This window comes from Trachinotus anak, unplaced genomic scaffold (assembly GCF_046630095.1).
Source record: "Trachinotus anak isolate AG129_WGS33_773 ecotype Australia unplaced genomic scaffold, CSIRO_AGI_Tana_v1 ptg000010l, whole genome shotgun sequence".
NCBI lineage: Eukaryota > Metazoa > Chordata > Actinopteri > Carangiformes > Carangidae > Trachinotus > Trachinotus anak.
Genome location: NW_027273861.1, coordinates 7,170,797 through 7,189,731, shown reverse-complemented (window position 1 = coordinate 7,189,731; position 18,935 = coordinate 7,170,797). Strand labels below are relative to the sequence as shown.

The 18,935-nt window shown below is 39.2% G+C and overlaps 1 protein-coding gene across 9 annotated transcripts; it reads right to left on the bottom strand.

Moving 5' to 3' along the window:
* Positions 1-1,256: 1,256 nt before the first annotated feature.
* brdt (bromodomain, testis-specific) lies at positions 1,257-17,887 on the bottom strand. Of its 9 annotated transcripts, none has more exons than XM_071487244.1 (21): positions 17,306-17,887; positions 16,121-16,197; positions 13,255-13,521; positions 12,915-13,052; positions 12,454-12,592; positions 12,052-12,173; positions 11,091-11,441; positions 10,867-10,995; positions 9,639-9,836; positions 9,357-9,538; positions 8,963-9,252; positions 8,704-8,814; positions 8,442-8,600; positions 7,022-7,077; positions 6,758-6,923; positions 6,167-6,237; positions 4,021-4,084; positions 3,824-3,867; positions 3,092-3,285; positions 2,636-2,861; positions 1,257-2,537 (listed from the first exon to the last, which is right to left on the bottom strand). In XM_071487244.1, exons 3-21 carry the CDS (start codon positions 13,444-13,446, stop codon positions 2,472-2,474), a joined length of 2,898 nt encoding a protein of 965 aa, XP_071343345.1. In that variant the 5' UTR covers positions 13,447-13,521; positions 16,121-16,197; positions 17,306-17,887; the 3' UTR covers positions 1,257-2,471. The 9 variants fall into 9 exon arrangements, with proteins under 9 accessions (XP_071343345.1, XP_071343343.1, XP_071343342.1 ...); XM_071487240.1 differs by having other exon boundaries at positions 1,258-2,537; positions 3,824-3,930; positions 17,292-17,886; XM_071487237.1 differs by having other exon boundaries at positions 1,258-2,537; positions 3,824-3,930; positions 17,306-17,886.
* Positions 17,888-18,935: the final 1,048 nt, after the last annotated feature.

Sequence of the window (18,935 nt, the reverse complement as noted above, 5' to 3'; positions counted from 1 at the left end):
ACAGATACTGATGCAGTCAGCCGAGTCCAGACTAGCCTGACCCCTCATGTGACTGCACGAGTAACAGGGGGGAGCTGATGTATGGAGCACGGTTCGACAATAGGTTATAAAAGGTCATCAAACAAGTAAAAACAGGCTATATAAATAATACTGTTAGGTGAGCGATGCAGAGTCAAAAGACATAATATTTATATATTAATATTTGATTAGCTGGGAACAAGCTTTTTCCTTTACCAGCAGTTTATGAAATTTGTTAAAAGTTTATTTATTTTAGCATTCTTCCTTCACCAGCTCATTTATTGTCCTTAACTCCTTCATTTTGCAACCTTCCAACATTTTTTTACTTTCCCTTTTTTTTCTTGATTCACATTTTTTTTACCCAAATCAATTGGAGGTGAAAGATAAAGTACAGAGGATTCTTTTTCATTTAGAATTGTTTACTCAGTCATATTTTATACGTGTCTGATAACCCACTAGATTTTGTCAGTTTTGGGACCCCATACTTAATAAATAAGTCTCACTGCAGCAAAACTAAAATATGCAATTCCTCTGGGCTATGAGTCAAGGTCGGTATTTGTAAACCCACTTAGGATACCACTTGTGTATTTTAACACACTGTTTTATTCATAAAGCTGGGGCAGAACCAGCAATTCAAAGGTAATGGGAGCAGCCTTGCATGAGAGGTTGGCTATAAATCTTTGACACATTGTTTTTGTGTTGGGGGAGATGGGTTATACTTTCACAGTTGCTGTGCATGCATGTGAAATATGAATGTATTTTTGTTCTTTATTTGTATCTATGTATGAGTTATTAGGTATGTTATTTTTTTTTTCAAACCATTTTAAATCCTGTCGTAATTTAATTTTCAATGCACCCTGACGGGATACAGACCTACAGGCAGTGATGTAAATGGCTGTCTGCCACAAATACTACAAGTATTGGCTTTAATAATTCTGGAAAAAAATATGTAAGAAAATGCAAAGCAACTGTTGAAACTAAGAATATGCCCACTATGACAATTATGAATACCAGCCCACAAATGGATGAAACGTAGTAGTGTACAGTTCCACATTTAGCTACATTTACCTTAGACATGAGACAGAGCATTTTTCACCATCTCCAAAGATACTCCACCACTGCATATCACCTGCTGTCCTGTCCTGCAGACGTTATCTGCTTTCGCTCTAGTTAAGAAACCACATGGCAGACAGTTGGATATTTTTAAACTTCTTGTATTCAAGTGGTTAAAGCAGACAAGCGTGAAAAGCTGAGATTAGAGTACTTGTGTTTTGGGCCTGAGCTGCTGGGAGTCAGTGGAGGGAGTGTGAGGCTAAAGTTGCATGGGAAGGTAGCAGATAAACCATTAAATGTGCCTATAAATTATATTATAAATAATTATTACTCATCGGCCTGCAGGATATTGGTGTGGTCTGTAGGACGGTATAGGAGAAAGGTGCACAGCCGCGGGATTAGGCTCTGGCTTCAGTATGGGTTTTGCAGGATCTGGAAGCCTGGACATCATTAGTAGCTGAACCTCTTAAATCAGTTCCATACAGATCATGCACAGCACTCATAAGAGGGGTGTGGGGAAAATCTGTACCCGATTGATTGTAGTCTGCACCACACTGCAATTATAACTGGATGCAATGATGAAGTGATGTGAGTTGCTTTGTGAAAATAGCTTTATTATTTTGAGTAAAAAAAAATTTCTTATTTATACTAGCATATACAAACGGTAACATACAGAATATGTTGATAATGTCCAAAAACAACTTTGGAACGGCCAGAACTGTATGAACAACAAAGTGCAGTGCATATCCAGTTAACACAATGTATGGCATTTGCAAGTGGTCAAGCAAATAAGGCACTGAGATTGAACCAGTTCCCACATTGGAAACATTGGTGAGAACGAGCTTCAAACTCTGTTTAAAAAAAAAAAAAAAAAAAAAATTCTGTGCAAAAAAAAAAAAAAAATCTTTTTTTGTGCAAAAATGTTTTAGAAAGAAAAAAAAAAAAAGTCACAGGACTTGTGCCTGTAACTTGTACATACAAACCAGTGTTTTGTCTACATTTTTTAGTCAGGATTAATTGAGGCATGGTGGTTAGGGTTCATTGACTGAGATAATCTAAACACAAGAACAAAACAACACTGCACATTTAAGCAAACAAGACAAGAATGTGGCATTTTAACTGAAGTGTATGGATGAATGAATTAGCTTGTCATACACACCTGTTAGCTGCAAGGACTCATCCAAATGTGAAAAGAACAGAAAAACATGCACGCTTCACCCCAATCCCGAATTCAAGAGTGCATCAGTGCAGACATTTAGTAACAATTTCAAATACAATTTAAGGGCAAGACACATTTATATATATAGTTTTTTTCCCCCACTGTTGACTATTGACTATGTGAAATGACAATCAGAAGTCTTACACAAAGGACACATTTTTGTTTTTATCTCACTTGATTTTTAGTCCAGGTTAAGCTCAAATGTAGCCATGATGTCCCGCTGCATGGTCATGTCGATACCAGACATCTACAGAGAGAGAAAGACGCGTAGAGGAACTATTAAAATGCCATTTCACCACAAGCAACAGAAAACATCACACTAAAACATGGACAGAAGGTACTCACAGCCTCCCGCCTGCGACGCTCTTGTTCCTTTTTACGGGCCATCTCTCTCTCCTTATCTACTGAGCACTGTGTAGTTAGAGGTTCTGTTTCCTTGGGAGACTTTGGCTTTTGCTGCTCAACATCTTTGGGCACATCTGAGGTAACCTCTGTGCAAATGTTCTCTGGTGAATCAGCATCCTCTTTAACAGGCCGCGGATTTTCGTCTGCTTCACATGGGCCTGGGAGGCTAAATAGAGAATGTCCTTGTTGCTTAGAAGTTTCTATCAGTTTAAATCAGGTATCAGTTGTCTGGAGAGAAATACTTTTAGCTTCCTTTTAGGTTTTGGACACTGAATCATGCAATGTAGTGGTAGCTATTAAACTAAGTCTAAGTGCAGCTATTTTAGCCTGAGAAATTAAATAAAGAAATTCAATTCAGAAACACATTTAATGCAGCTGCTGTTTATGTGGAAATACCTGCTGTTCTCAGGAGCCTCCTTCTCCTTTTTTTCTTCAATCTGTTTCTTCTTCAGTGCCTTTTCGCGTTCCTCTTTTTCTATGGCAGCCTTCCGGAAATGCTGGAAGCTCTCCTTTGAGGACTTGATTGCAGTTGGAGTGACTGACTGTCTCACCAGTCTCGCCCAAGACTCAGCATTTTTCAGAACGATGTCCTGAACAAGACAAATCACCATGTTCACTCACAATCTATTTCAAATGTGGTGGGTTCCAGTACACCTGTAGTTATTTGCCCACTAGTGGGCAGGGAAACATCAAATGGCATTAGTTGTCATGGACAATACTTGGACGCCCCCCTGTGGTGGAAAATATAAATTGTATGGTATAAGTTTGAATTGAAAGAAGGTTTTATACACATTTTCAAATTAAATAATAAATCAAATATTAATTATTTTGGCTGAATATTTAGATTATTATATATTGTCCCATTTCCAAAAACACTGTTCTTGTACTGTTTTGATTTTACCAGTAGGTGACCAATTTACATTTGAAATGAATTAGGTCTGTTATTCATACTAGAGTTCCTTTAAAAAATGTTGCAATTTAAATAAAAATTCCTCGTCCTCTGGGTCTTAATTTAATTGATTCCTCATGACACCCCATCCTCTGCATCGTGCTCTGCAGAATCATTCTTCAGCAAGTCAGACAGAATATTTGTAATGTGTAACAGTAACACAGTTAAACAGTGCTAACCTTTTTGGGAATTTGGGTTTTTTCCTCCTCTCCAGGTTTAGTTGCTGTGTTGGTGTAAGGCACATTAGTCAACTGGCTGTCAAGCACGTCCTCAGGGCACCTGAAACCTGGGATGATCACTTCACAAATTCATGTTCTGAAGCAGTAGTAATGTTTAAAAAACAGTGATGTCAAAGTAAGGGTCTGTGGTGACTTACTGGACCTCGTCTCATCTTTGGACTGTAGTGGGCTCTCTCTCAGAGGGGACAGCACTGGGCCCTGCTGACACATCAGATTCAGTTTTAACATTTAAAATCGTGTTTAAAGAGAAACTCAACACCCCATGAAAATCTTGTTCTTACAGACCTCCAGTAGTCTAACGTCTCACCTTGCTACAGTGATGTACCGGTGCACTCTGGGGCCTCATGACATCATTTTTGGGTGTGGGTATAGGTGCAACAGAGCGCACCTCTAAACACACCCAACCACATCCATCAGTGATGCTGGGTATTGGTAAGAAAGACCTGACATTTTCCAGAGATGGTAGCAAAACACAGCATTTCAACCTGACGTCAACTTACTCTTTCATGTTTGACAGCAATGTTGCTATCAATTGGAATTATTCAAGCCCTAAAAAGCAACAATATTACTGTGTAAAAAATATACATATAATTCTCTTGATATAAAATTGTGAGAACAACATGGTGTAATGAACGGTACTATAGGCAACGTTATTTTTGGACCTTTTACCAATCCGTGTTTTTTTTTTTTTCTTCAACAGATTTTGTTTCCTTCGTGACTCCGATAGAGCCAGAGTAAAAAACTACTGAAATTGATGGGCCACATTTGTTGACATTAACAAAATAGAATTACTTTTAATTTTACATCACTGGAAATACATATAAATAAAAATTAAAATACTGAAAAGAAAAAAGACTGAATTGGTACCTCACACCCACACAAGTGTTTTCCATTACCCTGCCAGATTAGGGTGGAGCTATGCTGGGAATTACATTATGTTTACAAAATCTGTGTGCACCTACAGCACGTATGTGCAGGATCTTTAAAATACTTTGTATTGTACACTACAGGATAAGATGTGCCTTTAAAAAAAAAAAAGAAACCACTGATGAGTTTGTTTGTCAAGAGGAACATTACAGAGCCTGTGACACACAGTTGTAGAACATCCTCTGCGGCTCTGCAGGAACTTTGTGAAGTCTGAATATTAAACCCTGAGGGTGTTATGAGAGTTATCTTGCCATCTTGAGCTATCTATTCCAGGTTTATAACAGTTAGCCTACATTACAAAGTGCCGTGTGCAGAGTGTGGAGACTGAAAGACATCAATGTCTATCAAATAGGGAGGATTTCACAAATATACGTTCTTGAGTTCCATCATGGAAACTGTAGGATTCAGTTTTAATAGAGTTTGTTAAAAGGACTAAAACTCAGGAAAACTTTGCCTCTACAGCTTCAGTTTTCCCCATTCTTCTATTCATCTGTCTCCGGCAAATTCCCAACACATGGGGATGCAACACTAAAGCACTGGAGCATCCCTTGAAGCACTTCTCATTTGACTGTCTTTAGAGAAGAACATACCAAAACCAGAAGAACAGCTGTCCAAATTCAAGTCACTAATGCTTGCCTTCAGAGTGACTTCTGGGTCTGCACCCATCTACTTGAACTCAATCATACAGCCTTATGCCCCTTCTCAGCCACTGTGTTCCTCCAGGGAATGTCATCTGGCATTGCTATCCCTGCACACAAGGCAATCTCTGTCCACACTGTTCTTATCTGTGGTTCCCCGGTGGTGGAACGAGCTACTGAATTCTATCAGAGCAGGGATGTCCCTCTTTATCTTCAAGAATCTCTTGAAATCGCATCTCTTCCGAGAGCATTTCCTTTCCTAAAAACCTAAACAAATCACACAATGCACTTTTGGTGCACTTCTTTATACAATCTGGATATAAATGGATAAAAAAAGAAAGGGATAAAAGTGTCTGCCAAATGAGTAAGAAAAAGACAAAAAAACAAACAAACACAGCAGCACCACCACTTTTGATTCAAACCATTTAAATATTATACAGTATACACAGCAAGGTAACTGCATTTAATCTGGATATACTGTAAAACAGTAAAACAATGGGCAGGTTTTGTTTCTCTCTTCTCTCGGTGTCCTCTCTAAATGTAACTTGACCTAATGTATGTTATAACATGTACTCATCTTCCATAATGTTCAACAACAGGTCAGTGCAGCCTTTAAACGTGAATAAAATGACCTGTGTGATCTTCCACTCCGTCCTGGTGTCATGCAACAATCAAAGCCAACAGTGTGAGTAAAGTTTTGCTTTTTCATCAGCAGTACCTCAAATCTGGCAGCAGCCCAGTCCAGCAAAACTTCTGGAGATGCCATGGGAGATAAAAGGGCAGACAAATCTGTTGAACAGTAAACGACAACACATCGCAGCTATGTGAGCGACAAGGAGCTTCTGTATGTTTATACAAACATACAGCAAGAGTTACTGTACAGTGAAAGCAACAGAAGTTATGGAGAAGCAGCAAGAGACAGAGTCTGAATGAAACACAAGGACTGTCAGTGTCAAAAGCAGGAAGGGGGGGGGGGGTGTTCTGAAGGACACGGAGCATATGGGTAAGACAACCTGAGGTGAACAGGTGACATCAGAGGGACGTTCACTGGGTGTCATTGTAACATTTCTGATGTGGTGCCACTGGCAGTGAGAGAGCAATAATAATAAACATATACCGGCATTCATTTGAGCTAATATTAGGATGAGGCACAGGGTAATTTGTCAGTCTTACTGACTTACATTATCTTCATGAAAACTTTCACAGAAATATACTTCAAACCTCCTGAAATTAACATACATTTTTCTTTTTTTTGACAAATCTTAATTCCCTCTCAGTTGAGGTACAAAAAGAATAAACAAAGCCTTACCTGGAGGTGATAAAGTCAGCTCATCATTAGGGCGTGCTGGGTGGCGTTCAGTCTCTGCTGCCAGCGGCTGCACAGCAGGAGGAGGCTGACAAGTCTCGACTGAGGCTTTTGTCAAAACGTTTGTCTCCTTTATCTGCTTAATACAGGCAGCACGTGTGACCTTTGACTTAAGAAGAAATTACATTCTTACTTTTCACTGTAACCAGAGAGGCTAACTTCCAATAAATGTTGTTACTACTCTAAGCAAATAGTGAATGCATTTACCTTTGTCTTAACCTTTTGGCAAGATTCTTTACTTTTCTGCTTCTTTGTTTTTGGCACTGAAAAACATGCACATTAATAATTCACAATCTACAGTCGGGCATCAGAGCTTTTCCCCTAAAACTGTTCATCAAACACAAAATTTCACAATGTGATGTAAATGTAAATATGACAGTGACAGTTAAGTCTTCCATACTGCAACCTTCTCACAACTATTTCCAGGAAAACAAGAACATAAATAGGTAAACAGGTAAACTATTTAATATATAATCTACACCGTTTTTATTGAACAATCCCCTGGATTCTCTATTTAATAAACATTTACAATTTTTATATGAACCTCTTGATCTGTTGATAATTTAGTTTTCAGCTCATCATCAACAGATCAAGCCACCACTCACCTGCTACACAGCCACACCCCAAACTGACCAAAACGTGATGTCATTATGTTAAAATCATACATTAGAGGCCTTACACAGCATGTTTGGAAAGCATTGCTTTCCTGCATGTTAGAACAGGTCAACAGTGTCTATGTGCAGAGCAATGACTGTATGTGGAAAATATACAAAGAAAAGTTGGCGTCTCATACTGGATTTGTCAACAGGTCTCTGCACCACAGTAATATACTTGTTTTACTGGCATACAAAGATGACAATAGGGCAGCATTAGCTCTCTGTGCACAGCCTCTTAAGAACAGAACAAAACTCAGTGAAACACGTTAGGTGGTGGTGCGATGCAAGCACCAGCTTTGGTAAACTGTTAGGAGCTATTGTGTTATCCAAAGAGACCCAATGCTACACAGCAAATGCTGAAGTGCAACTTAACAGTAGCTATAAATCTTATTTTGCTGACCTCCTCTATTTCAACTTTGCACTTCGTCGTAGGGTAGAAGTGTTCTCCATAATGTGTCAGTACACTGTCATACAGGAGTGATGGAGCACACATCTGACCACACCCAACCATCAGTGATGCTGAGTTGACTCCAGTTTTGGTTGAAACTTGAAAGTTTCAACCAAAGAGGGCAGTATAACACTGCTCTTCAGCCTGATGCTAACTTATCCAGTGTCAACACTTCAGTACCACTAATGCAATATATTCAGCATAAATGGATGACCACTACCATAAAACAATCATTCTTAAATATTTCACGACAATAATGTCAGATGTCTGTTGGATAGATGTGTGCACCTCGTCCGTGTAGACAGATTATAAAAAGTGTGTGGGAAATGAAAACAGAGAGCAAACACCTGATTAATGTGCAAAAATATCAAATAATTTAATGTTTGGAGTAAAACCGGAGTAAAAGGGTAGTGATAAGGCACCCAGGTGAATCCTGCCCACAGCTCATTGTCTATTTTAAAGAGGAAGGAGGGAAGGGGAAATGAAGGTAGATGAGGGCAGAATGCTGAAGAGAGCAGCTAACCTGATTCAGAGTCACTGCTCTCAGAGGTGCTAGAATGACTACTACTGCTGCTGTTGCTGTCAGAGCTGGATGACGAGCTGCTGCTGTTGCTGCTGCTGCTGCTGCTACTGTCACTGAGGTGTGACAGGCAGCTGAGGTCAGGAGATGCCATGGATTTAGCTGTTAACAAAAAAAAAAAGCAAATTATAATTTTTACACTCAGTGCCCCACTCTTGGAAGTGTAACTTTGACTGTTACAATTTTAATGAAATTCAGGTCTTACCTTCTGTCTTTTTTTTCTTTATCAAGTTTAGCTCTTTACTGACAACCGCAGGTCTCCCAGAATCCTTTAGTTTCCCAGTCTGTATTCCTTCTGTGGGCTTCAGCTTTTTTTCTGCAGGAAAGAAGAAATAAGAAATTTCCATTATTTTAGTAAAGTTAAATGACAAAAGCCTTTATCATACCAATTAAACTAACAGTAATATAAGTTGTATTTGTTGACAGAGAAAAGTTCAGGCAGAGCAGGACTGAGTTGTACTTACTGTTAATGTTTTTGTTGCATTTCCTCAGATATGTTGCGACAAACCTCTGCAGGGCTCTCAGTGTGGAAGGCTTGAGCACTCCAAAGTCAATCTCAATATCCTCTAGAGACGAACCTCGCAGACAAGACTCCCTGGCATGAATGATCTTAACCAACTTGCCCAGTTTGTCACCAGGCAGCTTGTCGATGTCCTCTTTCAACTGCTTCTTCTCCTGGTAAGTCATTGGTATTGTTGCGACCTCATCCTCACATTTTATGGGTACTCTGTGAATATTGTGTTTGTTGCCAGGCCTAGACATACATAGAAAACATCTAGTATTATACATAGTACATATTGTAGCATACTCCATTCATCACTACCATATTAAATGTAAACATATTAAATGAGCACTCACAAAGAAGAGCTCTTGCTGTTGGTGATTTTTTCTACAATAGATTGGTATTTTGAGGATTTGTGCTTTAGTCGAGCAATATCTTTTTCTTTCTTCCTTTTTTCCTTTTTCAACTTGTCTTTTTTCTTTGGTTTCATCAGGGGGTCCTGGGTAAGTTTCTTCAGCTGATCACTGACAGCTTTCAACTGAAAAGTCAACCATTAATGAGACAATATGGTGAAATGCACTGAAGTGAGGAACTTCTCAAAAGCCAGTCGCACCATTACTGGCATTTCTGATACCTACCTGCTCCTCTAGGTTGGCCAGCTGCATGGCCACCTCTTCAGATGAACTTTCTGACTCTGAGGAACTTTCACTTTCAGAACTTGCTGAAGTTGACAGACTGCCAACTCTGTCTCCTTTTCCCTTGATAATTCTCTGACGAGGTATGGAGCCACCCTCTGGTTCTTGTGGAACCTTCAGATAACGAGCCTCAAAAATTTCCTGTTGATGCAAACACAAACATTTTTTATAGAATTAATTGAAAGACTTCAATCAACATGGTCCATAGGCAATGCATTCCTGACCTGTTCTTTATGTTATATGTATGTTTATGTTCAGGTACGTCAGTTGTAATATGACCCAGAGCACTCTTTAAAATAGTGCAAAAGATCCGTACTGAACAATGATTGCAAACATTGAACAAATAAGCAGTAAAGACTACATTTACTTAATGACATCCATACTGACAGTGTGCATAGACAAGCTAAGAGAACAGAGACACCTTCCCCATAAAAATGGTCACTGCTAGCAAACTAACATGGATGTAAGCTATGAAGGTTTTAAATTCTTCTAAAAGTAATTACTGCAAATGCTTTATGAGGAAGAAAATATATCTAACATGTTTAATAGACTTTATGGATACACACAATGTATTTTGGTGACAGACCAAAACTCACAAACTAGAATTACCGCCTTGCGGTTGTATGCCCCCACCACTCAGACTACTTCCAGATTACATCCTTGTTTATCCAGAGTCATATAAAATAAAAACCATTGGTGTGAAATTTTGTCCTAATTGTGCTGTCATACTGACCTTGACCTTTGACCACCAAAATCTAATCAGTTCATCCTTGAGTCCCAGTGGACAGTTGTGCCAAATGTAAATGGATTCCCTTAAAGAGTTCTCAGGATATTGCGTTCACAAGGCCAAAACCATTTTCTGAGGTCACCGTGACCTTGACCTTTGGCCACCAAAATCTAATCAGTTCATCCTTGAGTCCTAATGAATGTTTGTGTCAAAGTTTCGTCAAGGTGTAACTGAGATGTCGCGTCCACAAATATGGGACGGATGGAGGGATGGATGGACGGACAGCTGGACAACCCGAAAACAATATGCCTCTGGCTCTCACTGTTGCTGGTGTGGAGGTACAAAAATGAAACTTTATCTACAAAAACTCCATATGATACCTTTAGTACTGCCTTACTGATTTGGTAGAACAGTACAAAAATAAATGAATGGATAAATCTATACCTGTAGCTTTCTTGCCATGTAGACCACCTCGTGTGATGGTGGATTGTATTTGTAACAGTTGGAGAACATCAGTCGCATATCAGCAGCAAATTCCTTTGCATTTGCATACTCTCGGTGATCCATTTTTTTCTGAAGAAATAACACTTTGTGTCAGTAAAACTGATTTGACCTATACTGAAAATAATGTTATATACTCAAATTAATTGTCATCATAATCGTTTTACCCTGATAGTGCTTAGGTCCATAGGCTGCTTGATGATGTCATGGTAGTCATGCAAGCCCAAAGCAACCGCATCAACCGGGGTATAAAAGGGCCATGCATATGCATAGTGCCTCTTTGAGAGCATCTCCCTTAGGATGTCACTGCAGTACCTGAGCTGCTCAGACAGTCTGACCTTCTTTCCCTCAATCGCAGGCAAGTCTTTCTTTGGAGGTTTGATGGGCCGGCCACTGCCTCTTCTGGAGGATAAAGTACAAGGTGCTGACTGCTCCTCAGCAGGGGATGCCTCAGTGATGGTGATCGCTGAGGTGGTGGAGGTTGTGGGGTTTGCTTTCCTCTTAAAACCTTTTTTCATCTGAATATTTGGGGAAAAGGTTGAACAGAAACAGTAAATCACTACATTAGTTAGACAAAGCAGTGGGGCAAAGACTTTACTATTTGTGTTTCACATTTAAATGTTAATTCAAGGCGAAATGTGAACATTACAATTTGCATTGTGATTTCATATCATTGGCTACAATACCATAAATAATTAAAGTTTTTGAGACTCCACCACTTTCACTAATTTCATCCAGTGGACAGTCTGTCTAACATGATGAAGCATTTATTGTAGTGAGATATGGATGGAGTGTGATGTTTTTGGTCCAGCCACCACAGAATGAGCTAATGCAACTCAAGTGTAAAAACATTTATCTTAGCTTTTAATAAAAATGGAAAATGTAATTTATGATCAATCAAAATAAAATGAGATTTTCCCGTCAACATATTTTGATGTCTTTCCCTACTGAAATATAAAGCCAAGCATCAGAACTGAGTCATAAACTGTATGATAGCCAGTCATAACAACAATGAAGCCAAAATGACAAAAAACTCTTTTCTGAACGTTTTCACACTATAAGACAGTTGATGTCTTCAGTTCAATTCAACATGTATAATGTGCAAACTGCTTGCAACCAAGTACTTACTGTTGCATCAATTTGTGCAGAGAGCTGTATGGGTGGGATGGATCGAGGCACATCAGGAGGTATCACTGTCACTGTCTGTTGGAGAACAACTTCTGACACAAGGGATCTCTGCTTTAATGCACCTGTGTGACAAGAGGTCAAGGGCACAACCAATGGGTACAGTTTTAGATGGTAAATAAATGAGCACAAGAAGTGTTCAGAAAACATTACTGCCAAGACTTTCGTTCTAACATAGCAGTATTTGTGGGTGTTTAGATTATTGATTTCTTATTTGAAAAAATGATAAGGCTGCATAAAATGTCTGTGAAAACACAGTTATATAGACCAACAATCTAACGTATCAATTACAATAAATATGTAATGTTAGATCATGTTTCAAGGAGATTTTATTGTGAAATATACCTGTGTTCGTCTTTCTCGCTTTCACTGGCTCTGTTGTATTGACTGTTGTAATTTCACACTCTTCCTTAGGCATTTGGGACACCTTCTGCAAAAAAAGCTTCTCCAGCGTCTGTGCCATAAAAACAATGTCATCTCCAGGCTGTGGAGAGAAAATGTACTGTTATGTAATGTAAATGTAATTTTACAACAAAGTAAAAGCATGTAGTATGACATGCATCTCATGACAATGTTGTCTAGTGCAGAAATACTTGAAAACAATCTTCAGCTGTGTGATTCTGGGTGGGTGAATGTAAACTACCTCATTTGCATCACGATATGACAGAACAGTAAAAGGGATAAGTGAAAATCATGTCAGTTTACAGACCTGCTTTCACATCACAAAAGTTCCTCACAGCTAATCCTCTATATGTCATTTACAGCTGTACATACATGTTGTACGGCACAACAAAAAGCACTCTTACCCGGTTGTACATATAGCAGTTAGTAAACATGGTGTTGAAGTCTTGTATACAATCAAGTGCTTTGCAGTAATATTTGTTCTGAAGACGCTTCTTAATAGTGCCCAGGTCCATAGGATTTGTAATAATTGAATAATAGTCCTGAAAGGCAATGAAAACACTGTTGTTAAAGTCATTCCTTTCCAGATTGCAGTGTAATGGAACTTATCCATCAAGACAAAGTGTGTTACTGTAGTTTAACTGGCACCCAGAAAGAAAACCCATGATTACAAATGTCAGTATAACATTTACAGTCAGGCAGTGACGCTCCAACTTGTCTGTAAATGACGTTTCTATAACTTACTGGGAGACGCAGTGCTACTGCATCAACAGGCTGGCGAAAGGGCCATGAAAAGTGATGCCTCCACAAAGCTTTGATCACCACCTTCTCGAGATACTGTAGCTGATTGGTTACACGTCCAGGTTTCTTGGGATCAAAGAACTCTGGTGGAGGAGGATTTCCACTCACAGTGGGACAGGCTTTCACATCAGACATTGTGTTGTCCAAAGGCCGAGGAGGAAACTGTCTGAACTCTGCTTTGCTGCAACTTAGTGCTCATCACACGCTTTCCTAAACAAGGAGTGAAGAGTAGTGTCCAGTGCTTCAGTAAGAATATGAATTAGTAATGGCATTTTGAAAAAAACAAACAAACAAAAAAAAACAGTCAGAGTCTCTCATAAATACCACATCAGTTCTGAAAATGATATTGCCTTTTTGTATCTGACATCCTTAAGAATATGAACAAGCATGTATGTGTAGTGTGACTACTTTGGTAAGAACATTCATATTCCTGCCAAGTTCAACCTTAAACACAACATGTACTGGCAATGTGAAGTTTTAAAGGATAGTTCTGGGGATATTTTATACTTTTATATTTCTTACTGTCAATAAATCCTATAAAAGGATGAAAACTGACAAAGCACAGTTGATCCTACTGACAAGTATTGTCTATCACTTAAAATAGGTATTAATCCTCAGATGAAAGTAGCAACCTATTTTAGGAAATTACTAACTATTTAAGGAGGAGCCTAGTGGATTAGGGTTGAGTACCACAGACAGAGGAGGGAAGTCAGAAAATATTGTTGGTTTTGGCATTTTCAGTGGATTTGTTGGCAAGAAAATTATTGAATAACTTTATTCTTCAATATATAATTTTATGAAGGCCTCAGACACTATTCTACAATTGACAGGTTTAAATCTACTTGGAACAGATCAAATGGAAAGGGAAAAACATGTCCAATGTCAGCACTCATCTCCATCTCTCTGACATGGCATGGTAAGAAAATAGCTTGTTAATGATTATAGTCAATATCACCTGTAATGACATATTCACAATGCCACTTAAATGGACATCAACACACTGAAGAACATGGTGGATGCACACAAGAAGTGTCTTTCCAAAACATAATACCGCCACCTACAGCATCTCTCAGAAAGTGTACCAGCCCGCATGTCAATATTGAACCAAGATACAACACTAACTCTTCAAAAAGGTAGTGATAAAATAATGAAGGGGAAATATCATGCACTACTACTACTACTACTACTACTACTACTAAGTATACATCCACATACTATCTACATACTATGTACAATATGTCTCACAAACACTGTCTGTAGGAGCCCACTACTCATATAATTATGCAAAAAATTTGTTCAAGTAGGCTGAGCTACAGGTTTGGCTTCCTGTATGTTCACATGACTGGGGTCATAATAACCTTAAAGGATTGTTTGAATACAAATGTAATATTTTAGAATAAATTTAGAATTTGAAGCTTGCTGTTCAAAAGAATTCTAAAACTGATAAAATAGCAAAAAGCAGTTTAACTACTTTTAAGGTTAATAATGCAAACAGCCAAGCAGGTTCAAAAAGGTGGAGCTACACAACCTGCCTCAATCAAAAGTTATTTTCAACTGTAACCCAACCCAAATAATTTACCATTGCAAGTCCGGTTTCTTTGTTGCATTTTATTTTATGTTTTTAAATACGACAAATGAACATAACACTTTCATACATGAATAAATCCAGTGAAGTCCAGCATGTCTTACTTTGGTCCTTTTGTTTGGTGCATGTAGGTGCAAAAAAATCTGGTGAATTTCAAGCAGCGTATGACCCACACTTCAGTGACTAAATGATGAGCTCTGACAGTCTACAATGACCTGGTAATGAGTTTGTCATTCAGTTGGGAAATTGGGGGTCATATGCTATTTGACATTCAATTATTTTGTACAAAAAGTATTAATTTAAAAAAAGAATTGTCATCTTTTTGAATATAGAAGAAACGCGCAATACAAACATCCACGATATTGTGTCATGATATCAGAAGACAGAGCTGAATTTCTTGCCAGATGCTGGTCTGGCAAGGAATTCACTATTGTTTGGGGTACTAAAAATAACAGTGAAGTGCATAGACTAAATGATAAATCAATTTATTGAAAACCTAATCAACAGATAACAGATAATGAAAATAAACACTTGGCATAGAGTTTAATTCATTACAAAGCTACAATGTGTCACAATCCTACTGTAAAAGCATGGCATGCGCGGGGGATTGTAGACTGTTTTCTATCTGACAAACAACTATCTAGAGATAGCTCCAGATCAAACAAATTATCCTCTGATCACTGTAAAACTCTTATTGTCCAACCATCAAAAGTAACATGGTAGTAAATACAAATGCTGTTCGACTCCCAGTGAATGAATCAACATGTTCCCACCATAAAAAGGTGGTGTTACTGCAAAAATGCACTATTGCGTCAGCCTTACGAAAAATAGCCTGATGGATTAAGGTCATCTGTTTTGCCAGAAAGATGGCTGCTTGAAACAATTTGTGGTTTTGACAGACACTGGACAATGCAAAATACCCTTTGGTAGACAAGTGTTTGGTAATAACAAAAATTCATCAGGGATGCTGTTAATGTGGAAAGTCTCACACGCAAGTTTCACTTGCACACTCAGATCAGTAACTTCATCACAGATATTGGAGACATTAAAATGAGCACTGTTGGCTGTGCACAAGGCAAAGGAAGTGGAAAGATCAAAGATTCATGCCAAAGTTATTAAAACTCCTGTGGCAGCTGCCTTGAAGCCAACCAATGGAAAACCATTACACAGTAAACATTCAGCCATGGGCACTGTGAGACAATGCAGTTTAAATTAAATACATACCAAGTGTAAACTGTTGCATTCTGTTGTCAAAACAACAAGTGTCTTACAAAAGCTGGTCCTGCATGTCTATTCCTGATCTGGAATAAAATTTAAATTACAAAGAGGGATGAAGAAAACACGTCAGAAGAAAAACAAATATCCAGTAACAAGTCCAGCTTCTCATCTTCTATTAAACACTCACAATCAGCCATCATTGTAAACACACAACTGCATATCATCGTGTCACTGGTTGCATTATGGCTTGAACAGATTTACGTCACCCTGCCACTCCTCCAGTTGTGTTACATGTAAGCGGTCCATCACTTTCACTATCACATGCCCCGTGTTTTAATGCTGCACCGCACATTTAAAAAACGCTAATTTGCGATACAGTTCAATTTCGAGTCAATCTTTCCATCTTTATCAAGGACACATGGGGCGGTGCATAGGGAACCAGTATAATACCAGTATTTAAAAAATTAAGCCAGCTAATGAGTACGACAATCGCGAGGTTTGTGCAACACAGAGACGCGTACGGCATTTAGAGAGTTGAAAGCTGACTTAAAAGATCAACAAACCAATTCATGAAGCCATGAAGTGGGTTACGCACAGTTTTGAACGGCACGCATGGCTGCATGCTGCACTGTTGACAGCGCTGGAGCCAACACGTGAAGCCCCCACCACGCCCACTGCACATGTAGCACAGAGGGCTGGGAGCATGGCTGCACACCGGGCAGTGAAGGGCAGGGAGGGCTGGCTGTCAGAGCCCCGCTTTCAAATTTCTGTTGCTGTGACAAATTGTGGCACCGACGCAGCGGCAACCTTTGAGCCGACCCAGCGACGTTAGCTAACATGCTACTGCAGTTGTGGAAAATGTCAGCACTGCCAGACGCCTTCGCCGAAGCCTGCCTGCCAGCTACCTAGCAGTCGACTCTCAGTAACCAATGATAGTTATTTTCACCTTTTCGCCTGACACGTCTTGTCAGGTGCATTTTTCAAACACGCAAGCACCTAACGTTAGCATAGCTAACAGTCAACGCTAGGTTCCCTGTTGAGATGTCAAACGTTAGCGTCACAAGCTCCCAACTTATGTCAGCTCTCGCAAATATTTGACTCATTAGCCAGTAGAAACACCAGCTACCTTACTTATGAGGTTACCTTATGCAAACCAGGCATTTTTGGGGAGCATTACCGTGCTAGCATTACCTTCCAAGATACCACAGGCTCTTGCGTTCAACTCTTCAGTAGCAGACGTGTCTACGGCAACCGCCTCAGATTTATACCCCTCAGCTAGAGGCTCCACAACTGATTGGTCAAAACAGCACTTACACGCTTTTCTGCAGAGAAAGGCGCCCGAAACTATTTATTTCACGAGAGAAATACAACCCACTGTGTCTCCGGTTAAACTGAAGCTCACTGTGGCTTTACAGAGTTAAGTAAAGATTTTTGTGAAGTTGTTCCCAACAAAATGGCAGCTCTATGTCACGGAGGGATCCCGGAGAATTTATCAGTCGACGCGAACACTGGCTGACTAGTGCAACTTCTGAAACCCTGCTGTCAGTAGAGTCACTGGTGTGAGTGTCCTCCTGCAGGGCGGGCTGGGCCGCTGACAGGCCGCTGACAGGCCGCAGCTCAGCGCCGCTTCACGGAGGGAAACGTGTCTGTGGAGCAAGACGGACGGAAAACTGGAATCTGGGCGGAGTGGTGATTTCAAGTGCTGACCCAGAAGCGGAAAACGTGCTTTCGTTGACCATGTAGAAGCTACCAACCTCTGTCCACTAGAAATAAACATATTTATATTTTAATCGTGTGGTACCATGCCGCGATTACGTGCGTCTTTTGCAGGATGTACAAAACTACAGGTTGTTAGCAATATCAAGACTTGTGCGACATTTCCCTGGTTTCCCGGTTCACTGTTTTGCATAGTAGACGTTTTCCGGGGACTGGAAATGCGAAAAGACAAAGTGAATGACGAAATGAACAAACCGCAGAATCTCAGAAGTCGGAATAAGAGTTTCTCTTAGTATAGAATTGATAGAGTTCATAGTATTAAAATGTGGGGAGCGAGTTTGAACTTTACCAGGAGCACTCGAACTAGACACAACTTTACTTCCTGTTAACTGGTGTCTGGACCATAGGCTGTATATATGGACCACATCTGGTGTGAAGTTGGGTTAATTTTATTGTGTTCATAATTGAACATAAATTGAATACAACATTTACAATCTTAAAACGTCGATTATCATGGACTAGGAACATTACTAGCATCATAGTGAGATCAATTCAAGTTCAAGTATGTTATTTGTATGTTGTCAAATATCACAATGTTTCATTGGGATTACAAGGATACCTGAGGTATTTCAAAATAATCGACAATTATTAATTCTGGAATCAAGAAAAAAAGTTCTGTTTTATTCATATTACAAACATAAATACCAGGAGGTTGGGGACAATGGGCTTTATTTACTAATTGTGATATAGGCTACTTGTTTCATGCTGTCTGTATGCAAGGACTGGCGAACTATTGGCCTCCTGAAAAAGCGCTGATGAGCACCAATCTAAATCCTCCATTAATAAATTCTATAAAAAGAGTCAATTTGATCATAACTTAATATTTGGTGTCTTGGACCCTGTAGCTTTGACACAAATTAAAACTGAACATATATTTAGGCTAGTAGTCGAGCTCTTAACATCAATGTAGTGCTTCTTGAAATACAAACTTTCCTGATTTGTTGTTGAACTTAATTCTGATAGTCTAATATCAAAGTTACCATCTTAACTTCAAAGGTCAGGGAATGCTGCTCAAATGATTTCCAGCTGCAGCACATGATTGCTT